At 48.1% G+C, this 27,215-nt stretch overlaps 1 protein-coding gene across 2 annotated transcripts in view; it reads left to right on the top strand.

The window, feature by feature from the left end:
- Positions 1 to 18,166: 18,166 nt before the first annotated feature.
- FOXK1 (forkhead box K1) overlaps positions 18,167 to 27,215 on the top strand; it is a 93,365-nt gene continuing 84,316 nt past the window's right edge. For both annotated transcript variants that reach the window (XM_060260615.1, XM_060260614.1), the window contains exon 1: positions 18,167 to 18,646. In XM_060260615.1, the coding sequence (XP_060116598.1) occupies positions 18,201 to 18,646 (446 nt within the window). In that variant the 5' untranslated portion in view covers positions 18,167 to 18,200. The remainder of the gene's footprint in view (positions 18,647 to 27,215) is intronic.

The following is a 27,215-nucleotide window of genomic DNA, read 5'->3' as shown; positions in this document are numbered from 1 at the left end:
ATTGTTATGCAGCTGCACCTACTACTCAATGGGCAAGGTAGGTGGGGAGGAGGAGGGGGAACCCTCAGAAAGGTTCAGGAGTTGCGCTCCTGTGAGCTTCTGCTGAATTCAAGGCCTGGTCAGAAGCCTCATTCTTGATCATTTGTGGCCACAGTCAGGTACACTTTCCTATAGTAATGGCTGAGTTGTGTACCTTTCTCACTTGGCCAGAAAAATTCAATGCAGTCAAGAGCCAAACGTGATGTTAGCTTTTTACTATGGCCCCTCCTGTACGCCAATACGGGGAACCTCGCGTGATCAGCTTCTGCCAGTCTTACTAAGCTACGCATAACAGGTTCTCAGTCTTGAGAGACGGGGAGCTTTTGAGCCGCTTTTTCACAAGATCCAATAGTACGCTGGAGTATTTGCAGCGGTGGATGCATAGCCATGAATGAAAAGAGGGAATGGTTTCTCGTTCTTCCGCTGACAGCCGATGCCCTGTGCCAGCGAGCTGCCGGGCTGTTCGTGTGTTGGAGAAATAGATGGCGACAGATCTGCTAAAGAAATAGATATTTCCATCTACATCACTAGGGAGCTGGAATTATAGCGAACTAGGCATGCTTGAACACTCTCTGGTTTGGCCCTCATCCTGCTCACCTGTTCAAGCAGGGAGCTCAGTCTCTGTGTGATTTAGGGTTGCCAAGTCCAATTCAAGAAATATCTGAGGACTTTGGGGGTCGAGCCAGGAGACTTTGGGGGTGGAGCCAGGAGACATTGGGGGCAGAGCCAGGAGCAAGGGTGTGACAAGCATAATTGAACTCCAAGGGAGTTCTGGCCATCACATTTAAAGGGACAGCACACCTTTTTAAATGTCTTCCTTCCATAGGAAATAATGAAGGATAGGGGCACCTTCTTTTGGGGGCTCATAGAATTGGACCCCCTGGTCCAATCGTTTTGAAACTTGGGGGGTACTTTGGGGAGAGGCACTAGATACTATACTGAAAATTTGGTGCCTCTACCTCAAAAAACAGCTCCCCCAGAGCCCCTGAAACTTCCAGATCCCCATTATACCCTATGAGAATCGATCTCCACATAGGGAATAATGAAGTGCTCAGCTCAGCAGACATTTCCCTCTCCACCCCCCCCCCCCCGGGTTTCTGGCGACTCTGAAGCGAAGGATGGGCCTCTCTACTCACAAGTTGCTGCCAGCTTCTTCAAAGTAACACAGACACCCCATCCCAGGAGGAAGCCTTTCAGTTGGAGACTGAAACCTCCAGAGGTAAAAAGGCACATGGTCCTATGGGGGCGGGGCTTCCCCCCGCTGGCCAGCTGACTGGGGGCGGGGCTTCCCCCACCAGCCAGCTGACTGGGGCGGGGCTTCCCTCTGCCGACCAGCTGACTGGGGGCGGGAAGGAACCTGGGAAAGCGGAAGAACCCCCACTGGGACCTGGGGATTGGCAAGCCTAGTGTGATATTTTTTTTTTAAAAAAAAGGGTTAGTTTCCCTCTGAGGTAATTTCCTTTATTCCAAAATCAAAAGTTGTGCCATACTTTTATTGAAACCTTTTGTTATGACCAAAAGCAGGGCTTTTTTTGTAGCAGGAACTCCTTTGCATATTAAGAACATAAGAACATAAGAGAAGCCATGTTGGATCAGGCCAACGGCCCATCAAGTCCAACACTCTGTGTCACACAGTGGCAAAAAATGTTATATACACACATACACTGTGGCTAATAGCCACTGATGGACCTGTGCTCCATACACTGTGGCTAATAGCCACTGATGGACCTGTGCTCCATACACTGTGGCTAATAGCCACTGATGGACCTGTGCTCCATATTTTTATCTAAACCCCTCTTGAAGGTGGCTTCAAGATACACCCCTCTTATGTACCAATCTTAAGATACACCCCTCTTATGTACCAATATTAAGATACACCCCTCTTATGTACCAATATTAAGATACACCCCTCTTATGTACCAATCCTCCAAGAGTTTACAGGGCTCTTAATCCTCCTGTAAGCTCCAGGAGGATTGGTTACATCAGGCAGTGTGTGGCCTAATATGCAAAGGAGTTCCTGCTACAAAAAAAGCCCTGACCAAAATGTTTAGTGCCGCTACAAAATAGCTGCCATGGGAAGCAGAACGAATCACAAAATGGCAGATGACAAGTACTTGCTGTGATAATATATTCTTGATGTGTGTGTACCAAAAATGTTGTTTAGTTTTGGGTGCTGCTACAGACCGGCTTTGGTTTCTGTGTCTTTGCTTTTGTTTACACTAGTGATTTCCAACATGGTGAATGTTAGCACAGTGGCACACACCTATGTTTTTGTTGCTGTCTATTTGCTTTGTCCCCAAAATGTGTATTCTACAAAGCAAAGATCCAGTCCTGGTTTTCTTCTGCCTCATTGAAGCAAGAGGTGCTCCGTAAGACTCCAGGAGGCATCACTTTTAAGTCCTCAGGGAGCACCTATTCAGAAACAGAACTGCTTCCATTATGGAAGGATGCTGGGCTTACTGTCTCCCAATATTTTATAATTGGCTTCATGGTGGCCATTTTGTGATTCGTTCTGCCTCCCATGGCCGCCATTTGTAGTGGCACCCACTAGGCTTTCTCAAAATTCCAAAAGTTTCACAGGAGGATGGCAGCCATTTTGTGATTCGTTCTGCCTCCCATGGCAGCCATTTTGTAGTGGCGTCCACTACCCTTTCTCCAAATTCCCAAAGTTTCACAGGAGAACCCCTACATTACCTTGTCAAAATGAATTAAAAGGGGCTGAAGGACTGGTTATTTCTACCCACCCTCCACTTCATCCCCCGCAGCCTCTCCCTTTGATTAGACTGCTGTCACAAAGAATTATTTCCCATTCTGAAGCCACTACCCTTGCATGCCGAAGACAAACAAGCAACTGTGAACATTTTTTGGCACCAAAAATGGGACTCTGCGGCGTTCCAAGCGCTGGGCGGGCTGGCTTCTTTCCCATTTGTGCGTGTTTGAGAGAGCAGGAGAGACATGTACTTGCTGTGATAATATATTCTCGATGTGTGCGTACCGAAAAGGGGAAAGTCACAACAATCCAACCAGTGAAACCTAAACAGACTGGGTTTGGAACATTTTCAGACAGCAGACTTCTTAATATAAAACAAAAACAGCCCATAGTGAAGACTATTTGTAACTAGAGCCACCGGAATTTAATCGCTGCCTGAAATCATGATAGTAGCGCATGCAAATGTTTTAAAATTGTTTTTATGTCTTATGTTTTTATTGTTGTTTATTTTATCGGTCACACTAATGTGCTTGTGTTGACCCTTGGTCTGCGAGCCGCCCTGAGTTAGGAAAAAAAGAAAGCAGCATAAAGGGCCCAAAGAAAAATCCTCACTCCAAGGCCACCCATTTTTAAAAAACATCAACCAAAAGAGCAGCCGGGGTGGGGAAGATGTTTCCAGGCCATGATCCTTTCCATCTGCATCTTGTGAAAATCAGAAAAAGAAAAAGACCAAGGGGTCTCTGCTCTTTTGTGAGCTTTTTAAATTACAGAAGGGGAGATGCTTTCCCGCAGAGCGGAAGTCAGGCTTTTGAGTTTGCTGGTGTTAAAACAGGATTCCAGCCTCAAATACTCGTAATCAGCCCCCACTTACCAAAATGAGCTTCAGAACAGAGCAGCAGCTCTAACCTGCGTCGGGCCATTTATCTCGCGCAAACCGAGAAACGTGTTTGTTTGGCTTTCTGCGTCTACTTTATCAACCAGCAGAAAAGGAACAATATCTTGCTATCACTCTTCGAAAGCCCTTCTCTGTTTGCAGAGTGCAGCGATACCAAGGCACGGGAGACTGAGTCAACAAGGTGACAGGGAGCTTGTTAGGCCCTAGCAATGGATACCTCGACCCCTGGACCCCTGTCCTGTGTTGCCTGAGAACTGGGAAGAAGAAGAAGACTGCAGATTTCTACCCAGCCCTTCTCTCTGAATGAGAGACTCAGAGTGGCTTACAATCTCCTATATCTTCTCCCCCCACAACAGACACCCTGTGAGGCGGGTGGGGCTGAGAGAGGTCTGACAGAAGCTGCCCTTTCAAGGACAGCTCTGCGAGAGCCATGGCTAAGCCAAAGCCATTCCAGCAGGTGCAAGTGGAGGAGTGGGGAATCAAACCCGGTTCTCCCAGATAAGAGTCCGCACACTTAACCACTACGCCAAACTGGCTCTTCAGTTTTTTCCTGGCGCGAACGCCATTCATACGAATGAGATTACTCTAAAAAATGGGGTCTGGGTTTTGTCTTGGGTTATGTTGCTTGCTCTGCGTGCAAGAAAATGGGACCCTGTTCTGAGGAGCTGAAAAAAGGGACCTGAGAGAGAGACACAAAAGGAGGAATGGAGAAGTCCGGATTAACAAGGAAAAGGATATGCTTTTGTTCCGGTGATGTTTGTTTAAGATATGTAGATACCTTGCCTTTTCTCCTGGAACCAGGGCACCAAGGCAGCCTAGAATATTGCAACAGCATGAAAGGGGAAATAAATAACATCTGTGCCCTCTCCCGCTATGTTCTTTCCCTATGCTCTGCCACAACAGTTCGGCTCATCAGCGCAGGGTCTTCTACAGGTGCCGACCTGCAAACGGGCAACATCAATAACTGCCTTTGCACAGTGCCTTCTCTGTTATGGCCCCCATCTTAAGAAATGGTTTGCCAGAGGAGGTCAGGAAGAGGCCCATCCTCTTGGTTTTTCACAGACGATGCACAACTGAATGACTCAAGAAGGCTTTTCTACTCTAGCAATTGAGCCACCCTGTACTAAATAATCAGGGTTGCCATGCTTCAGGTGAGGCCTGGAGATCTCTTGGGATTACAGCTAATCTCCAGTTGACAGAAATCAGTTCCCTGGGATAAAGTAGCTTCTCCCAGGGTGGATTCTATGGTTTTATACCCCACTGAGGTCCCCCACTTCTCACATCCTGCCCTCTCAAAACTCCACCCTAGGGTTGCCAAGTCCAAATGAAGAACTATCTGGGGACTTTGGGGGAGGAGCCAGGAGACATTGGGGTGGAGCCAGGAGTAAGGGCATGATAGGCACGACTGAACTCCAAAGGGAGTTCTGACCATCATATTTAAAGGGACCACACACCTTTTAAATGCCTTCCCTCCATTTGGAAATAATGGAGGGTGGGGGCACTTTCTTTGGGGGCTTGTAGTGTTGGACCCCCTGGTCCCGTCTTTTTGGAACTTGGAGGGTGTTTTGAGGAGAGGCATCGCATGCTATGCTGCAAATTTGGAGCCTCTACCTCAAAAAACAGCCCCCCAGAGCCCCAGATACCTGCAGATCAATTCTCCATTATACTCTATGGAGATATTCCCACTCCCCCCCCCCCCGGCTGCTTTCTGATGGCCCTGAAGTGGGGGGAGGGCCTCCAAACCAGGGGATCCCCTGCCTCCATCTGGGGGTTGTGCAATCCACAAAGAGAATCACAGCAATTGTCGGCAGAGAAATCCAAAGCACAAGGCTTTCCGTGAAAACCAGCCTCCGTACAACCGACAAACTCACCAAACAATTCCACAATTACAAAAGCATACATTAGTTCATGACAGACCATACACTTAGTCCTTAGCAAAATAGGGAACATGTTCACCTAGAATCGATCCAGTCTTTATAGCAATCATTGCTCAGTTCATTCCAAGGAATCAAGTGCCTTTCAATGTTCTAATGGATTGGCGGTTTTTTGCCCAGGGTATGAAAATGTTGTAAAAAGGATTTTTGAAGAAGATATTGGATTTATATCCCACCCTCCACTCCGAAGAGTCTCAGAGCGGCTCACAATCTCCTTTCCCTTCCTCCCCCACAACAGACACCCTGTGAGATAGATGAAGATATTGGATTTATATCCTGCCCTCCACTCCAAAGAGTCTCAGAGCAGCTCACAATCTCATTTACCTTCCTCCCCCACAACAGACACCGTGAGGTAGATGAAGATATTGGATTTATATCCCGCCCTCCACTCCAAAGAGTCTCAGAGCAGCTCACAATCTCCTTTCCCTTCCTCCCCCACAACAGACACCCTGTGAGGTAGATGAAGTTATTGGATTTATATCCCGCCCTCCACTCCGAAGAGTCTCAGAGCAGCTCACAATCTCCTTTCCCTTCCTCCCCCACAACAGGCACCCTGTGAGGTAGATGAAGATATTGGATTTATATCCCGCCCTCCACTCCGAAGAGTCTCAGAGTGGCTCACAATCTCCTTTCCCTTCCTCCCCCACAACAGACACCCTGTGAGGTGGGTGGGGCTGGAGAGGGCTCTCACAGCAGCTGCCCTTTCAAGGACAACCTCTGCCAGAGCTGTGGCTGACCCAAGGCCATCTCAGCAGGTCCAAGTGGAGGAGTGGAGAATCAAACCCGGTTCTCCCAGATAAGAGTCCGCACACTTAACCACTACACCAAACTGGCTCTCTCTCTTGCAGCTCGAAGAAGCCTGTGTGAAACAAGGGTTCCAGTACGACCTTGTTCTTTTCAACCTTTTGGATTGCTGGCTGCATCTATTGAGATACATGGATCAATTGCACAACTCTATCACCAGGATTCCTTGGAATGAACTGAGCAATGATTGCTATAAAGACTGGGTTGATTCTTGGCGAACACGCTCCCCATTTTGCTAAGGACTAATTGTATGGTCTGTCATGAACAAATATATGCTTTTGTAATTGTTGAATTGTTTGGCGAGTTTGTCGGTTGTAATGAGGCTGGTTTTCACATAAAGCCTTGTGCTTTGGATTTCTCTGTCCGTCTGGGGGTCGGCAGCTCTATTCCACCCTCTCAAATCTCCAGGAATTTCTCCACCTGGAACTGGCATCCTCATCTATACAACCATGTATAGCTTGCTGAAACAAGCCCTGTTATGCAGGGCTTTTTTTTGTAGCAGGAACTCCTTTGCATATTAGGCCACACCCTCCTGATGTAGCCAATCCTCCTGGAGCTAACCGGAGGCCCTGCATGAAGAGCCCTGGAAGCTCTTGGAGGATTGGCTACATCAGGGGTGTGTGCAGGGCTTCTTTTGCGCAGAAAAACACAGGAATGCAGTTCCAGCCGGCTTGGTGTCAGGGGCTGTATGGCCGAATATGCAAAGGAGTTCCTGCTACAAAAAAAGCCCTGCTATTGTGTAATTTTTGCATCGCTTGATGTGTCATGATAATATTTAAGCTTTCCTTCAGTTCTGTTTTTAGACTTCTGGCTGGTTCTACAAAGACTAATTCCTACTGCGTCATTCATCAAATGTCCCCTCCTGCCGATTGTATTCCCTCACCCTGCGTCATCCATCTTAAGTCCAAGCAAGAAAGCTGGGTGTAACCTGCCTTACAACAATAGGGGTTATATGTTCATGTTTGCATGCACTAACCGAAACATGAACCACTGCATCGAGCAGGAATTGAAACATCCGGGTTGTCTCCAAGGGCAGCCCTACCTACAGCATATTGTAGTAGTCTAACTCGAGGTTTCAGTGGCATGGATGAGCAAGAGACCATCTGAATGGCGGGAGGCAGGGGTGTTTAATGCAAAGAAAGCACTCCTGGCAATTGCCCCGGCCTGCTTCCCTAGATCCAGGCATGCCCTGTAACCTTTAACGCAGCACAGGAGTGCTAAATTCACCCCACCCACAGCTGGCAGGGCAACTTTTGAACAGAATGATAGTATCACCTTTGTTTTGTCTAGATCCAGTCTGTGGTGCGTCTCAGCCACTTGCCCACCTCCTCTGAGCACGGACATGTGCTTAGAACTGGTTAGAACGAATAAAAGGAAGTCCCTCTTCACCCAAAGGCTGATTAACACATGGAATTCACTGCCACAGGAGGTGGTGGCAGCTACAAGCATAGCCAGCTTCAAGAGGGAATTGGATAAGCATATGGAACGGAGGTCCATCAGTGGCTATTAGCCACATGGTATTGATAGAGCTGTCTGGGGTATGTTGGATCAGGCCAATGGCCCTTCCAGTCCAACACTCTGTCACACAGTGGCCAAAGAAACCAGGTGCCATCAGGAGGTCCATCAGTGGGGCACTACAAGCCCTCCCACTGCCCCCCCCACCAAGAATAAAGAGCATCACTGCCGCAGACAGAGAGTTCTAACGATAACCTGTGGCTAATAGCCACTGATGGACCTCTGCTCCAGATGTTTCTCCAATCCCCTCTTGAAGCTGTCTATGCTTGTAGCCGCCGCCACCTCCTGTGGCTGTGAATTCCATGTATTAATCATCCTTGGGAGATGGTGGGGGTGGAGCCTGGGAGGGCGGGGTTTGGGACGGACGGGGCCTCCTTCCGAAGCAGCCATTTTCTCCAGGGCAACTGATCTCTTTTGCCAGGAGCCCTGCTGTAATTCCAGGAGTTCTCCCCCACCACCACCTGGCAACCCAACCTATACACCCCATTCCGCTGCCACTAACTCTGTTGCAACCTCTGCCCTTTCCCCCCCCCCCCCAACCCACACATTTAAAGGGCTTTTATGCTTTCTTTTCCCCAAGTGAACATAAGAACATAAGAGAAGCCATGTTGGATCAGGCCAACGGCCCATCAAGTCCAACACTCTGTGTCACACAGTGGCAAAAAATGTTATATACACACATACACTGTGGCTAATAGCCACTGATGGACCTGTGCTCCATACACTGTGGCTAATAGCCACTGATGGACCTGTGCTCCATATTTTTATCTAAACCCCTCTTGAAGGTGGCTATACTTGTGGCCGCCACCACCTCCTGTGGCAGTGAATTCCACATGTTAATCACCCTTTGGGTGAAGAAGTACTTCCTTTTATCCGTCTTAACCTGTCTGCTCAGCAATTTCATCGAATGCCCACGAGTTCTTGTATTGTGAGAAAGGGAGAAAAGTACTTCTTTCTCTACTTTCTCCATTCCATGCATTATCTTGTAAACCTCTATCATGTCACCCCGCAGTCGACGTTTCTCCAAGCTAAAGAGTCCCAACAAGTGTCCTGTAGTGTTACAGCAGGGCTCAGTGAAGAAACAAGAAAAGTCCTGGAAAGACGGAGGTGGAGAATGTGAAACTTTGCTCTGCCATTTTGAAGGAAGTTTTGCCCCTCCCTTTATTTTCAGGAAGGTGGGGGGTGCAGGTCACATTTCCCCCAGAGTAAAAGGAAGCTGGGGGGGGGGGGGGTAACAGGAGTCAGACCAGTCAAGTCGAGATTGAAGAAGAGTTGGTTTTATACCCCACCCTTCACTACCCGAAGGAGCCTCAGAGCGGCTTACAATCCCCTTCCCTTCCTCTTCCCACAAGACACCCTGGGAGGGAGGTGGAGCTGCGAGAGTGCCAAGAGAGCTGTGACTGACCCAAGGTTACCCAGCTGGCTGCATGCGGAGGAGTGGAGGAATCAAACCCGGTTCTCCGGATAAGAGTCCGCCGCTCTTAACCACCGCACCACACTGGCGTGGTGGTTAAAAGCGTTGCACTGGATTAGACACAAGGTCACCTGAACAGTCCCTTTCACTGCCAAAACTTCCAGGTGTTCACCTGGAAGGAAAACTCCATGTGGACGCTGCTTGAGCCTCTTTCTGGTGGCTGCTTTTTGGAAGGAAGGCTGAAATCCTAGAGCACACTCTGATTTCAAAAGCCACCAAGTTCTATATTATATTCTGATGTTTCCTGCGGTGACTTCTCCATTCATGTACTCAGTGCAAAGAGAACTCCTCAGTCTGCAAGGCACCAAGGCGGAGGTGTTTGTGAATTTCCTGCTTTGTGCACAGGGTTGGATTAGATGACCCCTGGAGGTCCCTTCCGACTCTATAATTCTATGGATCGATGTATTCAGGTAAGCTGCCTGTGAAATGTTCTGGGGTTGAGGAGGCTTTAACTGTTTTTTTTTTAAAATTATGAATGGGAATTATGGATTTAACTGCTGCATATAAACCGGATTAATGGCTGTATAATGAACCCAAATGATGATTATTTGCATGCATAATGGTTAGAAATTTCCTGCAATCATGGTAATAAAAGTGCACAGTTGTATTACCATTGGGGTTCTGTTTGCATTCACGTAAAAAAAAATATTTTCATTGCAGTATTTGCTTCCATGCTGTCCAACTGCACAAAGTTTTAAGAGAAGACGTGCATATAATAATATACTTGTCAAAGTAAAACGTTGGAATAGCAATACTAAAGAATTGGAAGGCACGATCAAGTTTACTTGGAGGATGTACAAAACTAGAGTAGGAAGACGGCTACGGAAGTGCATTCACTGGGTTTTGTTCAGACATACAATCTTCTGGAGAGCCAGTTTGGTGTAGTGGTTAAGTGTGCGGACTCTTATCTGGAAAAATCGGGTTTGATTCCCCACTCCTCCACTTGCACCTGCTGGAATGGCCTTGGGTCAGCCATAGCCCTGGCAGAGGTTGTCCTTGAAAGGGCAGCTGCTGTGAGAGCCCTCTCCAGCCCCACCCACCTCACAGGGTGCCTGTTGTGGGGGAGGAAGGGAAAGGAGATTGTGAGCCGCTCTGAGACTCTTTGGAGTGGAGGGCGGGATATAAATCCAATATCTTCTTCTTCTCTTCAAGACTGAACACAGGAGAAAGTGATTCAGCTGCCAGCAGAACCTGACTGTGCGCAGCACCGATTGGCTGACATCTGTAACGTCACTAATCCAGTCCCCCACCCTTCCCGTCGTGATATTCAATTTATTTTAAAGGATCCCACCAAAACCTTTCCTTGCACAATCATGCCAGCGCTGCTTTAAGTGAGTAAATAAAAAAAGGCAGACGCTCCACTCGAAGCAAAAAGGGTGGGGAGACGCTCAAGATCAAATCAGAATTCAAATGCAAGTCAAGAGCCGTGTGCCACTGCAAGGTGACTGTTGGGGGAAACTGGATTCACCCCGGCAAAGGAAAAGAAAAAAAAGTCTGACTTCCATTTTTAGGAACGTCTCTCTGCACACTGAGTGGCAGCTGGAGCTTAGCACCAGAACTTCTTTCAGCCCTAAATCCTATGAAACGATAAGGCGCCTTTGGGCATATTCAAAATGCCTTCCTCCTCTTCACGGAGTAATCACAACCCATCCCTCCACAACCAGTTCAGCAAGAAGGACTTCCAGGTCAGACGGAGGGTTCTTGTGACATCGAAGTGCGCCTGAGGGCGCAAACAGAGGAGACACAGCGAATCACTGATCAGATCGCCAGACGTTTTAATTTTCACTTAAGAGCCGTCTCCGGGAAGAGGCTTGCTCGTTCGATTGGGAAAGCAGCAGGGAGGCGGCTGGTACGCTTCACCCTGTCTTCTGCGCGCACTGTCCCGGATCAAAATTTACTAGCAGTCGATCCCCTTTTCATTAAGCTGCATTCAACTGAAATGAGGCCTAAGGTTGTGGATTTCATAAGAACATAAGAGAAGCCCTGTTGGATCAGGCCAGTGGCCCCTCCAGTCCAACACTCTGTGTCACATAAGAACATAAGAGAAGCCCTGTTGGATCAGGCCAGTGGCCCATCCAGTCCAACACTCTGAGTCACATAAGAACATAAGAGAAGCCATGTTGGATCAGGCCAATGGCCCCTCCAGTCCAACACTCTGGGTCACATAAGAACATAAGAGAAGCCATGTTGGATCAGGCCAATGGCCCATCCAGTCCAACACTCTGTGTCACATAAGAACATAAGAGAAGCCATGTTGGATCAGGCCAATGGCCCGTCCAGTCCAACACTCTGTGTCACATAAGAACATAAGAGAAGCCATGTTGGATCAGGCCAATGGCCCATCCAGTCCAACACTCTGTGTCACATAAGAACATAAGAGAAGCCATGTTGGATCAGGCCAATGGCCCGTCCAGTCCAACACTCTGTGTCACAGAAGAACATAAGAGAAGCCATGTTGGATCAGGCCAATGGCCCGTCCAGTCCAACACTCTGTGTCACAGAAGAACATAAGAGAAGCCATGTTGGATCAGGCCAATGGCCCATCCAGTCCAATACTCTGCGTCACATAAGAACATAAAAGAAGCCATGTTGGATTAGGCCAATGGCCCGTCCAGTCCAACACTCTGTGTCACATATGAACATAAGAGAAGCCATGTTGGATCAGGCCAATGGCCCGTCCAGTCCAACACTCTGTGTCACATAAGAACATAAGAGAAGCCATGTTGGATCAGGCCAATGGCCCGTCCAGTCCAACACTCTGTGTCACATAAGAGAAGCCATGTTGGATCAGGCCAATGGCCCGTCCAGTCCAACACTCTGTGTCACATTCTGGTCGCCGCACCTCAAAAAGGATATTATAGCTTTAGAGAAGGTGCAGAGAAGGGCAACTAGAATGATTAAAGGGCTGGAGCACTTTCCCTATGAAGAAAGGTTGAAACGCTTGGGACTCTTTAGCTTGGAGAAACATCGACTGCGGGGTGACATGATAGAGGTTTACAAGATAATGCATGGAATGGAGAAAGTAGAGAAAGAAGTACTTTTCTCCCTTTCTCACAATACAAGAACTCGTGGGCATTCGATGAAATTGCTGAGCAGACAGGTTAAAACGGATAAAAGGAAGTACTTCTTCACCCAAAGGGTGATTAACATGTGGAATTCACTGCCACAGGAGGTGGTGGCGGCCACAAGTATAGCCACCTTCAAGAGGGTTTTAGATAAAAATATGGAGCACAGGTCCATCAGTGGCTATTAGCCACAGTGTATGTGTGTATATAACATTTTTTGCCACTGTGTGACACAGAGTGTTGGACTTGATGGGCCGTTGGCCTGATCCAACATGGCTTCTCTTATGTTCTTATGTTCTTACGAACATAAGAGAAGCCATGTTGGATCAGGCCAATGGCCCATCCAGTCCAACACTCTGTGTCACACAGTGGCCAAAAAAACTCCAAGTGTCATCAGAAGGTCCATATTATGATTTCATAGAATCATAGAATCAGAGTTGGAAGGGACCTCCAGGGCCATCTAGTCCAACTCCCTGCACAATGCAGGAACTTCACAAATTTTGTTCAGTTGTACAGTTGAGTCCGACTCTTTGCTACCCCATGGACCAAGTCACACCAGGCCCTCCTGTCTTCCACCATCCTCCAAAGTCTGCTCAAATTTGCGTTAGTTACATCTCATCTTTTGCCATCCCCTTTATCTTTTGCCTTTTGTCTTTCCCAGCATCAGGATATTCTCCAGTGACTGTTCCCTTCCCATTTTATGGCTAAAGTTCATAAACTTCACAAATACCTCCCGCTAAATTCACAGGAAGCGCCCCCGGCACAGAGTGGTAAAGCTGCAATACTGAAGTCCGAGCTCTCTGCTCACGACCTGAGTTCGATCCCAGCGGAAGCTGGATTCAGGTAGCGGGCTCAAGGTTGACTCAGCCTTCCATCTTTCCGAGGTCGGTAAAATGAGTCCCCAGCTTGCTGGGGAAAGTGTAGATGACTGGGGAAAGGCAATAGCAAACCACCCCGTAAAAAAAGTCTGCTGTGAAAACGTTGTGAAAGCGACGTCACCCCAGAGTCGGAAATGACTGGTGCTTGCACAGGGGACTACCTTTACCTTTAAATTCACAGGATCTTCATTGCTGTCAGATGGCCATCTAGCCTCTGTTTAAAAACCTCCAGGGAAGGAGAGAGCCCACCCCCTCCAGAGGAGGTTTGCCGAGATTTACTCGGGAACAAGTCCCTCTGAAAACAGTGGGGTTTCCTGCAAGTAAGCAAGGATAGATTTGAGGTTGCATGGGCATGTAAATGTACCTGTGCTCTTCCAATTCCATTGAAGTTAGGCTGCAGGGGGGTCAAACACCTTTGTTCCGAGGGCTAGATTTGACACAAAGGGGACTTTGTGGGATCGGGCCATGCGTGCCATAAAATGTATTGCCAGGTCGTAGAGAGATAAACTTTACAAAGGATACAGATAAACACAATTAAAGATATTTTAAACTTAAAATACAAATATATTATTTCCTTTTGGGTAAGCTTTAGGCATTTAATACTAATATACAGACAGAACGCAGTCAAGAAAAGTTTATTGCCCTTTGGTTCCCAAGAATTTCTTATCTGATTAAAAATGATGTTCTCCTCAAGAACAAACGTTATCATGAACTTATTTGCTTTTGACTTGCCTGATGTATATAAGCTCTGAGTACTTATGTATTTCTGGGAATGCCTGCTCTTCATCGTTAAAAACAATGTAAGATGTTTTGAAATGTTAACTGTTGATCCATATCTGCTTCGCAACTACCACACTATATTTCCAATTTATCTTGAATTTGCTTTTTATGCTCCTGATCTCGCTGTCCCCTATATGGAAATATTGCTCTCTGTTGTTTGGTTCAGTTTGGTCTGTTGAAAAAACTGCAATAATATATATCTCTTCATTCAAATATTAATTTAAAAAAAAATTAAAATACAAACATGCTTAAAAGTCCTGTGACAGTTCATTTAAAATGGAAAGGTGGGGGAATATTGGGATAACTGCAGTCCATTGAAATACATTGCAGCACAAAGTTGCAAGGAAAACACGAAATGGATTTTCTTCTAAACTCCTCTATGTCAGGGGTGGCCAATGGTAGCTCTCCAGATGTTTTTTTTTTGCCTACAACTCCCGTCAGCCCCAGCCAGCATGGCCAATGCCTGGGGCTGACGGGAGTTGTAGGCAAAAAACATCTGGAGAGCTACCACTGGCCACCTCTGCTCTATGTGGTTGCATAGACCTCAATGGGAATTGAACCTGGGACCTTCCTAGGGTTGCCAGCTCTTGGTTAGAAAATATCTGGAGACTGGCGCAGGTGTGCGTGTGAAGTCTGGGGAGGGCAAGGTTTGGGGGTGGAGCCGAGGATAATGCTTCAGAGTCCACCCTCCAAAGCAGCCATTTTCTTCAGGGGAATATCTCAATAGCAATCACCAGATAACAATAACACCTTTACACAACTAGTGTATATGCAAACGTCGACTGCAGGGTGACATGACAGAGGTTTACAAGATGATGCATGGGATAGAGAAGGTAAAGAAAGAAGTCCTTTTCTCCCTTTCTCACAATACAAGAACTCGCGGGCATTCGATGAAATTGCTGAGCAGTCGGGTTAGAACGGATAAAAGGAAGTCCTTCTTCACTCAAAAGGTGATTAACACGTGGAATTCACTGCCACAGGAGGTGGTGGCGGCTGCAAGCATAGACAGCTTAAAGAGGGGAATGGATAAGCATATTTAGCAGAGGTCCATCAGTAGCTATTAGCCACAACTTATTGTTGGAACTCTCTGGGGCAGTGATGCTCTGTATTTTGGTGCTTGGGGAAGGGGCACAGTGGAAGGGCTTCTAGCCCCACTGGTGGACCTCTTGATGGCACTTGGGTTTGGGGGTTTTTGGCCACTATGTGACACAGAATGTTAGACTGGATGGGCCATTGGCCCGATCCAACATGGCTTCTCTTATGTTCTTATTACATTTATCACAAAGTCATGCATCAACAACGAACATCACGTAATACTGATAACCACTCATGATTCAACATTCAAAACTGGAAACAGAGCCCTATCCACTCCCCCAGACAGTCTGCTGTATATGGTTTGCTCTATATAATTCCTCCGAGGCAAAAGCCTTCTCGTTCTTCCGACTTATGTCCAGCAACTTGGGTGGAGTCCTCCAGTTTTAATGTTTGCATATCTTTCGAGTCTGAGATCTGAATTAGAAGTAAGGAAACAGAATTCCATTTCGATTGAGCAGCATTGCAGCCTGTGCAGAATACAGGAAATTTGTTAAAAAAGGACTGGGCGGGGGGGGGGATGACAACTAGAGCCATGACAGGCTCATGACTAGAGCCAGGGCCTTTTCTGTTGCAGCCCCATGCTGGTGGAACGAGCTCCCTGAGGAGGTTAGGGCCCTGCGAGAGCTCGCACAGTTCCGCAGGGTCTGCAAGATGGCGCTCTTCCGCCAGGCGTTTGTTAATTAAGATCACAGGCTGCAATAGATTTTGAAACATCTGGACCGTCATGAACCTAAGATCTGTTTTTCTATAGAACACCCAGTTGGAACAACAGAACAGCTTATTATTATAGCATTTGAAATGTTTTGGTTTTTATGTTTTTATGTCTTAATGTAATTTTATATTCCATGTATTTACATGAACATGTAAGCTACCCTGAGCCTGCTTTTGTGGGGAGAGCGGGATATAAATCTAACAAAATAAATAAAACTTGTAAAGCAGTGGTCCCCAACCTTTTTGGCACCAGGGCCTGGTTTTGTGGAAGACTATTTTTCCACAGACCGCTGGCAGAGGGGCAATGGTTTTGGGATGATACCACTGTGCACTTTATTTTGGTGTTGTGGTTAAGTGTGCGGACTTTTATCTGGAAGAACCGGGTCTGATTTCCCACTGCTCCACTTGCAGCTGCTGGCATGGTCTTGGGACAGCCATAGCTCTTGCAGTTGTCCTTGAAAGGGCAGCTGCTTTAAGAGCTCTCTCAGCCCCACCCATCTCACAGGGTGTCTGTTGTGGGGGAGGAGGATAAAGGAGATCGTAAGCCACTCGGAGATTTGGAGTGGAGGGCAGGATATAAATCCAATGTCATCATTATTATTACAATATAGTAATATATAATGAAATAATTATACAACTCATGGCCCGGTTGCTAACAGGTCATAGACTGGTACCGGACCATAGACCGGAGGTTGGGGACCCCCGGAGTAAAGGACCGTATGCCAGGGGTTCCTCACAGTTTCGCAGATTCGGTCCTTCGTCAGCCTTTTCTCTCATCAGCTTAGTTCCTGGAGCCACAGTATCTATGCTTTCAATTGCCATGCGTTGATCCGTGTTTGAAAGCATATCAGAGGATCTCATAGAAACAGTTTACGTTTATGCTTACACTGACGTATATGTATGCAATTGTTCCCTTTTACCTCTATTAACCCATTTGCTCATATATATCTATATATTTTATGCCAATAAAGGCTAACTTGACTGGACAACAGGATACTTTGCCACTGCGTTTCCTTGTGTGAAACGACAAAAAACCCCACTTGCCAGCCATCCCTAAAGCGCATTGAAAGAAGAAGAAGAAGATATTGGATTTATATCCCGCCCTCCACTCCGAAGAGTCTCAGAGCGGCTCACAATCTCCTTTACCTTCCTCTCCCACAACAGACACCCTGTGAGGTGGGTGGGGCTGGAGAGGGCTCTCACAGCAGCTGCCCTTTCAAGGACAACCTCTGCCAGAGCTATGGCTGACCCAAGGCCATTCCAGCAGGTGCAAGTGGAGGAGTGGGGAATCAAACCTGGTTCTCCCAGATAAGAGTCTGCACACTTCACCACTACACCAAACTGGCTCTCCAGCAAAGTGAAAACACACCACTGTGTGCAAGCAAAGCTGGTGTTTAAATTTTTGTTTGGGTTGCCAATCCCCAGGTGCGGGCAGGGGATCCCATGGTTTGGAGGCCCTCCCCCCGCTTCAGGGCCATCAGAAAGCGGGAGAGGGAAATATCTGCTGGGCACTCCATTATTCCCTATAGAAACTGATTCCCATAGGCTATAATGGAGAATTATTTTGCAGGTTATCTGGGGCTCGGGGGCGGGGCTGTTTTTTTGAGGTAAAGGCACCAGATTTGCAGCATAGCATCCAGTGCCTCTCTTCGAAACACCCTCCAAGTTTCAAAAAGATCAGGGGGTCCAATTCTATGAGCCCCCAAAGAAGGTGCCCCTATCTCTCATTATTTCCAGTTGAGAGAAGGTATTTAAAAGGTGCTCATTCCCTTTGGAGTTCATTTCTGCTTGCCCCAACCTTGCTCCTGGCCCCACCCCTAATGTCTCCTGGCTCCACCCCCAAAGTCGAGAAACAACAAGACAACCAAACACTGTGATATTGTTGGTCGACATCTTGTAAACTTTTTAACAACGTCCCCAGATATTTCCCGAATTGGACTCGGCAGCCCTGCGCGTCTGTGTTTTTGCTATGCTGTACACCCAATCAGTGCCCCCCCCCCACCTCTGATCTTGCAAGGACCATCCAATGTTGCAAAATCCCCCCCTCGCTCTGATGACCCTGAATCAGAGGGGGAGGGCCTCCAAACCGGGGGATCCCCCGCCCCCACCTGGGGCTTGGCAACCCTACGCGCACGCCAGGCCCCGGCTCCGGGCTCGAGAAGGCGAGCTCGATCTGCGCCACCTCCTCCTCCTCCTCTTTGCCCTGCGCCGTCGGGGCGGAGGCGCAGGCGAGGCGGCCGCTCCCCCTTTTCCCCGCCCCGGAGGCCGGCGGGGCGGGCTGGCACGCTGGCTGGGAAAACATGGCCGAAGTCGGGGAGGAGAACGGCAACGGGGCCCGGGCCTTGCTGGCGCTGCGCTCGGCGCCCTGCAGCCCCGGCTCTGCGGCGGTGGCGGCGGCGGCGGGGGGCCTGGAAGCGGGCTCGTCGTGCGGGTCGTCCTCGTCGTCGTCCTCGTCCTCCTTGCAGCAGCCGCCGCCTCCCTCGCTGCTGCTCCCCGCGCCGCTGGGCCGGCTGCAGGGCCGCGACTTCGAGTTCCTGGTGCGGCAGGCGTCGGTGACCATCGGGCGCAACTCCTCGCAGGGGGCGGTGGACGTGCACATGGGCCACTCCAGCTTCATCTCCCGCCGCCACCTGGAGCTGGCCTTCCGCGCCCCCCACTTCTACCTGCGCTGCCTCGGCAAGAACGGCGTCTTCGTCGACGGCGCCTTCCAGCGGCGCGGCGGACCGGCCCTCCAGCTCCCCCCGCAGTGAGTCCCTCCCTCCCTCGCCCGCCCGCCCGGCGGAACGGGCACTTGGGCGCAGACGGGAGGCCACGATTGCGCCTTTGCGCACCGGGCAGCCTGGGGAGGGGGAGACCGAGGGCAGGGGTGCCAGACGCCCCCGGGGGTGGGGAGGGATGACAATTCCAGGCTAGAGAGCGGCTCCCCTGGAGAACATGGAGGGTTGGAGGGTGGGCTCTTGCAGGGGGTGCCGGCCTCCAGGGGGCACCTGGAGATCCCCCGGAATCACAGTTCATCTCCGCACTACCGAGATCAGTTCCCCTGGAGATAATGGAGACTTTTGGAGGGGGGGACACTTGTAGGGGTGCCGGCCTCCGAGTGGGACCTGGAGACCCCCCCCGAAATTACAGCTCGTCTCCAGACTGCGGAGATCAGCTCCCCTGGAGGGTGGACTCTAGGGCATTGGTGGTACCCCACTTGCTAGGGATGCCAGCCTCCAGGAGGGACCTGGAGACCCCCTTGGAATTACAGCTCATCTCCAGACTGCGGAGATCAGCTCCCCTGGAGGGTGGACTCTAGGGCATTGGTGGTACCCCACTTGCTAGGGATGCCAGCCTCCAGGAGGGACCTGGAGACCCCCCCGGAATTACAGCTCATCTCCAGACTGCGGAGATCAGCTCCCCTGGAGGGTGGACTCTAGGGCATTGATGGTATCCCACTTACTAGGGATGCCAGCCTCCAGGGGGGACCTGGAGATCCCCTGGAATTACAGCTCATCTCCAGATTGCAGAGGTCAGCTCCCCATGGAGAACGTGGATGCTTTGGAGGGGGGGGCTGCTGTGAAGGTGCCAGCCTCCAGGTGGGACCCGGAGATCCCCTGGAATTATAGTTCACCTCCAGTCTGCAGAGCTCAGCTCCCCTGGAGAAAATGGATGCGGCCTTGTACCCCATTGAGGTCCCTGGCCTCTCCAGGCTTCACCCCCAAATATCCAGGAGTTTCCCAGCCCGGATCTGGCAATCTTAACAGGTCAAAGTGTCCCCCCCCCCCCCCTAAAACCAGGAAGGCACTGTTACATGGGGGTGGCAGCCTCCAGGTGGGGCCTGGGGATCTCCTGGAATCCCAGCTCATCTCCAGACGGCAGAGATCAGTTCCCCTGGAGAAAGTGGATGCTTTGGGGGAGTGGACTCTGTGGCATTGTACCTCACTGAGGTCCCTGGCCTCGTAACCCCAAATCTCCAGGAGTTTCCAAACCTGTGGTGGATAATGGGGTATTCACCCTGAGGAGATTAGCTGCGTGTGGGGTTTGGGGGGAGTGGGGGGCCATGCTGAGATTTCAGGAGAGAGAAAGGGATGCTTAAACTGAGGAGAAATAAATGTATGGATTTGCATGGGGGGGGGGTATAATTGGGGGCCTACTCTGAGGGGAATATCCCCACATGGGATTTTTGTTGGGGAGGGGAGTAATTTATGATGAGAAATGCATGCATGGATTTTCCTTCCTATGCTGGAAGGAAATACTTAAGTGCATTTGGGGGGGGGCGGAATAATGGGGTCCATATTCTGAAGGGGAGTGCTCACAATGGGGGGGGGGTGTAAAGTATAGGCGATGTATGCTGAGGGGGAAATGTATGTGTGGATTTTTTGGGGGGAGGGAATGAAAAAGAACTCGTGGTTAGACAAGCACGTGGAGGGAAGAACTTCTCACTTCAAGGAGAAGGAAGCATTGACGCTCAAAATCTCCTCTTGTTGGTGTCTGAGGTGGTCCTGGATTCAAATTTAGCTGTTCTACTGTGAAAAAAAAAAAGACTGCTCTCTGGAACTTTCTCCAATTTGAGGCATGTGGTTGGTGGAGGAAAAAAGACACCCACCTGAAACATACATGTGAGTTGGGGGGGGTGATAATGGCGTGCCCACACTGAGGGGAAATCCCCCCCATATAAATATTTGCATTGATTTTCTTCTCTGAGTGGGGGGAAAAAAACCTGCACACGTGGACTTGGTAGGGGGGGATTTTCTAGCGGAAAACCCACATGTGGGTTAGAGAGGAAGAAAGGGGCAGGCACGGAAGGTGAAACACTTGTGTTTGAGGTGGGGGAGAAAAATACATGTGGATTTGCGAAGAGAGAATGAGTTAGCCACAGGGTATAGATGGAACTCTCTGACTTGGGCAGTGATGCTCTGTATTCTTGGTGTTTGGGGGGGGGGGCACAGTGTGAGGACTTCTGGTGTCCTGGCCCCACTGATGGACCTCCTGATGGCACCTGGCTTTTTAGGCCACTGTGTGACACGGACTGGATGAGCCATTGCCCTGATCCAACACGGGCATCTCTTATGTTCTAGGTTGCTGATGTTTTGGATTGGCAGGTCATGGGAAAGCGGTGACCTTTGGGGGCGGTATAAAGAAAGGAACTGCCCATTTGTGGAAAACCCACATGTGAAATACTAGGGTTTTCTTGGAGTTAAGAAAGAGAGCAGAGAACAATTTCCCTTCTCCAGGAATGCAAAATTCGTAGCTTAAATTAGGACCAGTGGCTATATTTGGCACATTTCTCCTCGACAGAATAAACTGGAGATGCAATTAATAAAATAGGTGCTGGGCCTAACCCCCTCCCCTCCACCTCAGGCGAGCAGGTGATGTTTGCAAGCAGATAAATAGATGCTGGGGTCAAAGGCTCTCTTGGTTGACCGTCTTGCTGTAAAATTGGTCGGTGCTGTTTGCTTTTTTAAACAAGGTGAATAGATGCTGGGGCTCAAGATCTTCTCACCTCCCTTGTTTTTTTTTAAGTAAATTATGATTTTATATGTTTTATTGGACTGATTGTATTTTATGATGTTGTGAGCCGCCTTGAGTCCGCTTGCGGAGAGGGCGGGATATAAATTGAAATAAATAAATAAATTTAACCGGGTAAATAGATGCTGGGGCGCAGGATCCTCTCACCCCCCTTTCAGATGACTAAGTGCTTTCTGTTTGTTAATATATAAATAGATGCTTGTGAACTGTGTTATGCAGACTGGGAAGGCAGTGTTTGGCTTGCTCCGGGGCTCATCTCCAACAAGTTTTGATAAATAAAGAATAGCTCAGCCCTGTAAGAAAGCAGGAGGTGGTGGAAAATGAAGGGAAAAAAATAATTACCGTACATGGGCTTCCAGCAAAAACAGCATCAGCCACATCCATTGCAAAATTTAAGCGTCTGAGGGCAAAACATTTTATTGGATTTCCTCATCGTTTCCTTCCAAAGAGCACTGGGTGGGGTGGGGGGGGGAGTACTGGCTGGATCAGTTTCAGTTTCTTTTCAATAGGCAGTGATTTGCTAGGGAAAGTGAAGAGTTTTGGAGGGGTGAAGTAGACAGTAGTTAACTTTTAGAAATGCTTAGACTCAAGCGTTCCTTTTTAATTTTGTTTCTTATTTAGAATGTTAATATCAGGATAATTTCCTTTCAATAATTAGGCCTTTCTTGCTCTGCGTTTTCTCAGGTGCATCTGATTATACATCTGCATCAGTTGCTGAAAATACTAATTTATTGATTTACATTATTTATAGCTCGCGTTTCTCGCTTGGAACTTAAGGCTTACTGCACAGAATGAATCGATAAAACCAGCCAGACGGGACATTCAGTCAACAATGAAACTGGATTTGGGTTGTAGAGCTAACCAGAAATCTGAAAAGACAGAACTGAAGCAACGCATAGTGTTTAACACAGCACAGTAAATACAATGGTGGTGGTGCTGATAGTAATAATCAGGGCTGTTTTTGTAGCAGGAACTCCTTTGCATATTAGGCCACACCCCCGTGATGTAGCCAATCCTCCAAGAGTTTACAGGGCTTTTATCACAGGGCCTTCTGTAAGCTCTTGGAGGATTGGCTACATCAGGGGTGTGTGGCTTAATATGCAAAGGAGTTCTTGCTACAAAAAAACAGTGGTGGTAGTAGTAATAATAGTAACAATAATAATAATGATGATGAGTTAGCAGCCTTGATTTGCAGAAAAGCTTTATTATTATTAATTTATTTATATTTTGGCCATTCCCTCTGTAGGGGCTCAGAGCGGAGTACAACATAAACAATAAAATCACAGCAGCACAATAATAAAAAACCTAATTACAATAGTCAGTACAACAGAATAGTCTGGCTGGACAATATAACAAGATGGCGTAGCAGGATAGTACAGGAAATCAGCGCAGTAGGATGGTACAGTACGGGAAGGCCAAACAATCTAATGGATAAACGGCCACTGCCTCACCCAAAGACCTGGTTTTACAGGCCCTATGAAAGACTAGCAAGCCAGGTAGGGCCAGGATCTCCACAGGGAGCTGATTCCACCAGGTTGGGGCCAGGACCTAGAAGGCAAGATCTCTTGGGCCGGAGACAGTCAGCCTTTCTTGGGAGGCCGAATGAAGCGACCTCCGGGGCATATACGGGAAAAGACAGAAACTTTATGGGGTTTTTTTTGTGTGCGTTCTTTCTCACCACAACCCTGTGAAGTATGTCATTGATACTCCCTTGTGACAAGTCGCAGAGCATGTTGAGAGCGGGTAAAAGGTCCTGGATTCAGTTCTTGGCATCCTTAGTTCAGGGATATCTGGTAGCCAGTTCCAAATCTGCCCTCTTGCCTATGTTTGAGACTTTGAATCGCAATCGCTGGCCAGAACCTTGTGCTGGATCAACAGATGCTCTGGCTCGATGTTGACCAGCAAGGGAGATGGACAACTCCAGCCTTGAGTGGAATCAGAACTCGGGAGGCGGAAAATGGGACAAAATGGTGGCGAGAAGAACAAAAGAAGAGCTCTTCTGGATCGGACCAGTGGTTCCTCCAGTCCAGCGTACTGTTTTTGTGCCGTGGAGGGCCCAACGGGGCTTAGAACCTGATGAAAAGCTTGACGAAATAATGTCGGCCCCCTTGAGAAGAAAAGCGGAGTGCAAACGGAGCAGGGCGTACATTTTTAAAATATAGAACAAAGGCCCGGCAGCCAGACAGAAAGATCCCTCAGGAAAATAGCTCATAGGGGGCAAGGGACGAAAGGAAAAAGTAGGATGTGATGCACAAAAAAAGACATCGGTATTCAAAGCAGAGGAATGTTCAAGGAGAGGAAGAAAAAGTTGTTTTAGGCAGCAAGGGACATAGGATTCTGTCGAAAGGTGTGGTGGAAGCCGATTCTTCATTCCTGCAGAACTTAGCTGGTGCTAAACCAGCATTAGACAGTCGTAACAGAATGTCTCTGAGGCCCTGCTGGGTATATTGGAGCTGAGGCACTGCTGGGTATATTGGATTTCCCGATTCCGCAGGGTAATCTGTATGGGAAGAGAAAGTTTCCTGTGAGATGTTCAGGGCCTGCCCTGCTGCTAGGCAAACTAGGCAATAGGGGTGCCGGCCTTCTGGGGGCGCCAAATTGGGTGCCTCCCATGTGACTTAGTGATGTTATCTGTGTGTGTGGGGGGCAACATAAGTTAGCCAACATAAGTTAGCCAGAGAGTCTATGGCCAGCCCTGGGGATATCGCATTATGGGAGTGGCTAAAGGTTCCCACGGATGGAAGAAGGAACAACTGTGTATCTGTCCTCCTAGGTTGCGGGTACAGGGAGGCGGGAACTCTGGTATTCCATTAAGAAAGGACAGGGTGCGAAGGAATTCTGTGCTGCTTGCTCAGATCCTGCGTAGTCACAGAAGGGCCTGGATTTAACCTAATACATGACCCTTTTGATATATTTTGTTTTTTCTCTTTGTGTTTAGCTGTGTTTTTATTTTTAAATCGTGCACGTTTGTGTTTTGTAAGCCACCTTGGGTTTTGTGGAAGGGCAGGACAGGGATATTTTAAGTAAATAACGTTTCGTTTCTCAGCGTGGAGGTTTTTTTCTTTCTCCCGCCTCCTGCTCCTTCGTGCTGCGAAGCTGCTGCCTGTTTCTTCAGTGGTGTTTAGAATCACCTGGGGCGTTCTGCCCCAGAAGCAAGTTGCGGTGGTTGCAAACCACCCCCAAAGAGGAAAGGGCAGGGGGGCAGTTGAATTTCAGTAAGGGCTTCTTCAGTGAGAAGGTTTTTGTTTTGAGTTTTTAAAGGGAAACAGACTAGTAAAAAAAGGGAAAAGGGGGAAACTGCATCAAAATTATAGTTATCCAATGTATGTGTGTGTGTATATATATATATATATATATATATACACACATACATACATACATACATACATATATAAAGTGCAATTTACAAATATTAAAGACATTCCTTAGTCAAATTGTATGTGTGTACAATAGCAAAACAAGAAAGAAAACATTGTTTAAAATATATGGTCGAGGCTTTTTTGGTAGAAAAAGCCCAGCAGGAACTCATTTGCATATTAGGCCACACACCCCTGACAACACCATTGTTTCACAAAGGGCTTTTTGTGGAAAAAGCCCAGCAGGAACTCATTTGCATATTAGGCCACACACCCCGATGCCAAGCTATCCGGAACTGAGTCCCTGTGCGTTGCTGCTCCAAAAAGCACTGTATGATATGATATCTGTACGTTATAATGCTAGATATTGTATGTCATAATGCTGTATATATCACATAATACATTTTAAAGCTATAATGTCATATTTCCTTTCTTGTTTTGCTATTGTATACAAAGACATTTTCATATACATGGCATTATGACATGCCATGTCTGTCTATCTACAATATGACCTAGTCAAATATTCTTTTTCTCATGTTATTTTATCTTTTATGTCCTATCGTGTCTGTCTTATCTCTCCCATGAAATAACATGCACAACCTCATAAGAATTGTTATAAAACTTTCACACAGCAATCGTTAACGGTAGAAGTCACATAGACATAATACCCAGGATTATTTCTTATTAAAATTGTCCTGTGATATTATCCTATAACATTAAGCTATTCCAGTGTGGAATCGCAAAGACTGGCAAGCTTTCTTGAAAGAGGAGCTTCCCGTGCAATGCCCATTGCATGTGTTCCAGCACATATGTTCAGTTCCTGCAGGTCCTACAGACATGGTTAGTGTTCCACGTGCGCACCTAGAACATGTCCGGGTATCTTCTACAGACCCCCGTTCCCCTACAGGCAACAAACCCTTAGACAACCAAGTCTTATCCTACATCCTGTTGCTTTGTAACGTCTTTTGGCAGATGCAACATCGCTTAGGTGCGTGATGTGAGTCTGTTAAAACTTGGAGGGGGCGGGGAAGCGTGCAGTCCAAGAAGAAGAAGACCATAGATTTATACGCCACCATTCTCTCTGAATCAGACTCTCAGAGCGGCTTACAATCTCCTTTATCTTCTTCCCCCACAACAGACACCTTGTGAGGTGGGTGGGGCTGAGAGAGCTCTCCCAGAAGCTGCCATTTCAAGGACAACCTCTGAGAGCTATGGCTGACCCAAGGCCATTCCAGCAACTGCAAGTGGAGGAGTGGGGAATCAAACTCGGTTCTCCCAGATAAGAGTTCGCACACTTAACCACCACACCAAACTGGCTCCTCTTTTGGCATCTGAACACCTTAGCCCCATGACTCTCTCTCCCCCTCACCAACCTTCTGTTTAATAAACGCACTTAAAGTTTAAGTGACTTTATCTGCACGCTGTTTTCTTGCATTTAGCAATTCGGTTATAAATCCCCAGCTGCTTGCTTCCTCTGAGGCGTTGGGCCTTTGAAATATTTCTTTTTAGAAGGCCGATACCCTTGGACTGTGTCAACTGTAATTAATTTCTCCTTGTAAAAGAAGCCTTATTCTTTTCCTCCTCAGAGCCAGGGGCGTTCTTGTAAGTCTTTCTTAAGCTCTTGGTTTACTTCTGTACATTTCTTCTCTGCCTAGTTGCTTCCCCCCACCCCCTCCCCGAAATTGAAAGTATCCTTCCAGGGAAAGACGTCTCTTCAACTGTTCCCATGATTTCTGGGAGACCCTTTCTCTTTTCGAATGCTTGTGGGGGACCGGTCTGTTTGCTAAATTTCTGTGCAACTAGGGGTCTGAAGCAATAGCATGCTTTCTCAGCCACTGTTTATGATCCGAGTAAATAAACTCCACGCCCCTCCCTTCCTGGGTTGTAAAACAGATGATGCAAAACCTCTTCTCCCCGCCCCCCCCCAGTGGAATTTGCCCTCTGGTTTCTTGCAGGTAAACAATTCTAGTTTTTCCTGCATCCTCTGCGTTAAAGCTGCAGTACTGCCGTCCTAAGCTCTGCTCACAACCTGAGTTAGATCTTAGCAGAAGCTGGGTTCAGGAAGGTGGCTCCAGGTTGACTCAGCCTTCCATCCTTCCGAGGTCGGTCAAATGAGGACCCAGCTTGCTGGGGGGGAAGTGTAGATGACTGGGGAAGGCAAGGGCAAACCACCCCGTAAAAAGTCTGCCGTGAAAACGTGAAAGCAACGTCACCTTGGAGTCGGAAACGACTGGTGCTTGCACAGGGGACCTTTCCTTTCCTTTTCCTCTGGGTTCAGGCCTCAAACTCAGAAATGCCTTTAACTAGCTGACTATTGTTATTCAACGGTGAATAGTACATGAAATGCGTCCCCCCCCCTCGAACCCTCCCCCCCCCCCCAGTGGATAGACTAATCTAGGATATTAATTCTTGCGCTCTGTAGCAAGGAGAGGAGTAAAGAAAACCGAC

Source organism: Heteronotia binoei, chromosome 20 (genome assembly GCF_032191835.1).
Source record: "Heteronotia binoei isolate CCM8104 ecotype False Entrance Well chromosome 20, APGP_CSIRO_Hbin_v1, whole genome shotgun sequence".
In the NCBI taxonomy this organism is placed as follows: domain Eukaryota; kingdom Metazoa; phylum Chordata; class Lepidosauria; order Squamata; family Gekkonidae; genus Heteronotia; species Heteronotia binoei.
This window is presented reverse-complemented; position numbering and strand designations above follow the sequence as displayed.